This window comes from Lathyrus oleraceus, chromosome 3 (assembly GCF_024323335.1).
Source record: "Lathyrus oleraceus cultivar Zhongwan6 chromosome 3, CAAS_Psat_ZW6_1.0, whole genome shotgun sequence".
In the NCBI taxonomy this organism is placed as follows: domain Eukaryota; kingdom Viridiplantae; phylum Streptophyta; class Magnoliopsida; order Fabales; family Fabaceae; genus Lathyrus; species Lathyrus oleraceus.
This window is the reverse complement of record NC_066581.1, coordinates 259,897,543-259,900,965: the sequence shown is the minus strand read 5'-3', so window position 1 is coordinate 259,900,965 and position 3,423 is coordinate 259,897,543. Positions and strand designations below refer to the sequence as shown.

At 35.4% G+C, this 3,423-nt stretch overlaps 1 protein-coding gene across 2 annotated transcripts; it reads left to right on the top strand.

Annotated features, from left to right (window-relative positions):
- Positions 1 to 549: 549 nt before the first annotated feature.
- On the top strand, positions 550 to 3,219 carry LOC127126778 (uncharacterized). 2 transcript variants are annotated; one of them, XM_051055774.1, is made up of 5 exons: positions 550 to 850; positions 1,755 to 1,853; positions 1,957 to 2,065; positions 2,152 to 2,227; positions 2,854 to 3,219. In XM_051055774.1, the coding sequence occupies exons 1-5, from the start codon at positions 669 to 671 to the stop codon at positions 2,865 to 2,867; spliced, it is 480 nt and encodes a 159-aa protein (XP_050911731.1). In that variant the 5' UTR covers positions 550 to 668; the 3' UTR covers positions 2,868 to 3,219. The 2 variants fall into 2 exon arrangements, with proteins under 2 accessions (XP_050911731.1, XP_050911730.1); XM_051055773.1 differs by having other exon boundaries at positions 552 to 850; positions 2,152 to 3,219.
- The last annotated feature ends 204 nt before the right edge of the window (positions 3,220 to 3,423 follow it).

Below are 3,423 nucleotides of genomic sequence, written 5' to 3'. Positions count from 1 at the left end.
TTTAGACATGGTTAAAGAACAAAAAATTGAAGGAGATTGAAGTAGAATGAAAGAAAATGAAGTTGGAGGATAAAAAGTTGTGTGAAAAAATATGGGAGATGCGTGAGATGTTTATAGATGAAACTTTCAATGCATGCGCCAAAGGGCTAGGCGCCACAAGCAGAAACACATGCATGCGCCAGAAGCATGGGCGCAAGACACATGCATGCGCCAACAACCTTGGCGCTTCCATGCAATGCTTTTAAAACACGCCTCAATGGTGTTAGCGTCTCCTCTTCATGTTAAATGGATGCGCTAGTTGATCTGACGCATCTGTTTGAAAAGATGATTATTTGGGTAATTTTTTGAAAAAAATAATTGCTTCATAATTTGGATGAAAAATGCGTTTATGTTAAATTTTTTTTTAGTATTTATCACCTTTTAAAAAAAATATTTCTTACACTTAAGTTATTTTATTTTATATTATAATTATAATAAATAGAAATAAAAAACAAGATAGTTCATTAGTTTATTTATGATATTGTTTTTGTTTGCACCTTTTGATACGAACCCTAGTGTATTTTTTGTCCTAAGATCACAACTTTATAATCAACCACAAATAAAAATAACACTCACACGATTTCATTGACTCTTCATCTCTCTCTCTCTCTCTCTCTCTCTCTGTGCCAATGGCGGATCCAATCTCCAAGCCTCTGATTGCGTTTCTGCTCATAGCTTCTCTGCTGCTGTGCTCACAAGCTTCCTCTGACGTTCCCTTCATCGTCGCTCACAAGAAGGCTTCTCTCAACAGGCTCAAGACTGGCGCTGAAAGAGTCTCTGTCACCATCGATATCTACAACCAAGGAACCTCGTATGCTTCGATCTACTACTCATGATTCTTTTTTCTTGTTGTTTTCTTATTTCAGATCCCAATTTCGCATTTGCATGCATGTTTTGATTATTTGTCTGATTTTGATGGATTGAGATTTTTGGGGATTTCGTTCAGTTTTGTAAAATTTTTATACGATGTTGGTAAAGATGAGGAAATCTTGCTGGATCTCGGTTGTTTTTATTTAATTTGAAAGTGATGTTGAAAATTAGGGGAAATGATGAATTGATAATAATCTTCAATTTTTGTTTGTTAGTAATTTTGTGAGATTCTGGTGATTGCTCATTTTGCTTGCTTGCTTGCATGCATTGATATGTGGAAGGAAATGATCTGGTTGCTTGTTCTTGCTTGTTTTAATTTGATCTGGTTTAGAGTTGAGAGTTCATATGTGATTTAGTTGCACACGGTTATGATTCTTGATTTTGATGTGGAAAATTGAACCTGTCTACGGCTCAATTGGAGTTTAAAGGGTTTATGCTAATGCTACCTCTGATTCAAAGTCTGAAGTGCATTGCTTGTTTTTCTGTTATCGTTCTGGTAAGAAATGATTGAAGGATAGTCCAAAATGAAAAATCTCTTTAGTCAAGCATTGGCATTAGTTACGGTAGGCTGCTAGTAGAGGGTGTAAATCAATAAGGTATGACTTTGTGTGCCGATGCTTCTGTTGAATTGTGATGCTTCTGTTGAATTGTGGTTTTGTTTCCAAATCATAAGATCTCTTGAGTTTCTCTCTATTGTCTCACAACATAAGAGCTGAACAAACCTTGCAGTTCCTTGTCTGAAATGTTAAGTTGTGTAATTTAATATTTAATGTTATTAGAAAAGAACTTCATTTGTTGTGTTTGCTACTGATTTTACTTACCAACTTTCTTCTTCTCTTTTAAAGGACGGCATATGATGTGAGTCTGGCAGATGAGAGCTGGCCAGCGGACCTTTTCAGTATAATCAGCGGTACCACTTCAAAGACATGGGAAAAGCTTGATGCGTGAGTTTCATATAATTTTTTTGGCACTCTTAAGTTGCCTAATATTCTGCTCTGCTGCACTTTGGTTTATTTCTTCTTACAAACAGGTCATATTTTTTTGCAGTGGTGGTGTCCTCTCTCACACATTTGAGCTGGAGGCAAAATCAAAGGGAGTATTTTCTGGTGAACCAGCTGTCATCAAGTTCCGTGTTCCCACAAATGCTGCTTTACAGGTTTAATTTGTTGCATTTGTTGTCTATTAGATGTTTTGTTTTCCAGTGAGTGAGCTTTTTTCCTCATAATGGTTTGTTGTTATTAGGAGGCACTTTCAACTCCCATATTGCCATTAGATGTTCTTGCTGACAGGCCCCCGGAGAAGAAGTTTGAATGGGTAGGTTTCTTGTATACATGATGATTACATTAATCAATCTAATTTATTTGCATTGACTAACATGTTACTTTTTTGTTTTCATGTATTAATATTTGGTTGGACTGGATTTCTCAGGCTAAGGTATGGACAAATATTTTATGTTTGTTATTGCAAATTTTGAAATTATTCTTTGAATGATATAATTGCCTATTTTAATTGAGAAATGGATGGTTTTGGGTGTACTGGTGCAACCAACAAGGGTTTATTTGGTTTCAGAAAACATTTTTTTTGTTCACTTTTAATTACAAAACAGTCACCTTATTTTCATTTTTTTATGTTTTCAAGGTGGTCCGCACAGGAAATGTGGCAACAAATAACTTGTTTTGATTGTAACCTGTACAAACCTTAAAATATAGAAACAAAATGAAAACAGAGTAGCAGATTTGAAGTTAAAGTTGCATCAGGAATTAAAATAGAAAATATTTTCTTACCATGTTTTTCTTATTAGTGCACTTTTGTCTCCTAGTATGTGTTCCACAAAGAAACAACACCAAAACTTACAAATCTTCTGCATGTGTTCTTTTAGACTACGTTATTGATTTATCATAGTCTAATGCCTTCACCTTAATATCAAAATGTTTTTGTCCACAGAGGTTGCTGGCTAAGTATGGATCTCTAATCTCGGTGATCAGCATTATCGTTATGTTTGTGTACCTGGTAGCCACTCCATCAAAATCAGGCGGTAAAGGAGGCAAGAAGAAGCGTTAATCTTCGACAATTTAGTACCTTTGCAATCAGACATCGGAGGCTAGAGCGTGATATTCTGTCTGCGGTCAGTTTTCACCTAGTTAGAACACATGTTTTTGAACTTTTTGAATGAATGGTTAAATGAGTTAGTGAGAGAACAATTGTAATTTCTTGACGGCATAATCTAGACAGTTGTTTTCAGTTCTCACATGAATGTTATGGATCTTAGCTAGCAAAATTATATCAATCGATCATGTGATCTCATAGCTATTTTTCTACCAATTGCCATTTATAATGTTTGAATGATCCTCAAGTCTGATGTCCAGGAATGCTAATTAGCTACTTTACTAAGTCAGTCATCTACAAGCTTGTACTTCGAAGTTTTTCCAGGGTAGATTACAAGCTTGTAGATTAAACGAGACAAGATGTGATGGGGACAAACTCCGGAGTTCAAGCTTGTACTGTTTTGCTTAA

What these genes read in the sequence shown, in the direction of transcription:
- LOC127126778 (XM_051055773.1), top strand. Translation starts at nt 669, where the DNA reads ATGGCGGATCCAATCTCCAAGCCTCTGATTGCGTTTCTGCTCATAGCT. An exon ending in ATCTACAACCAAGGAACCTC is followed by an intron (nt 851 to 1,754) that starts GTATGCTTCGAT and finishes TCTCTTTTAAAG; the next exon opens with GACGGCATATGATGTGAGTC. An exon ending in CCACAAATGCTGCTTTACAG is followed by an intron (nt 2,066 to 2,151) that starts GTTTAATTTGTT and finishes TGTTGTTATTAG; the next exon opens with GAGGCACTTTCAACTCCCAT.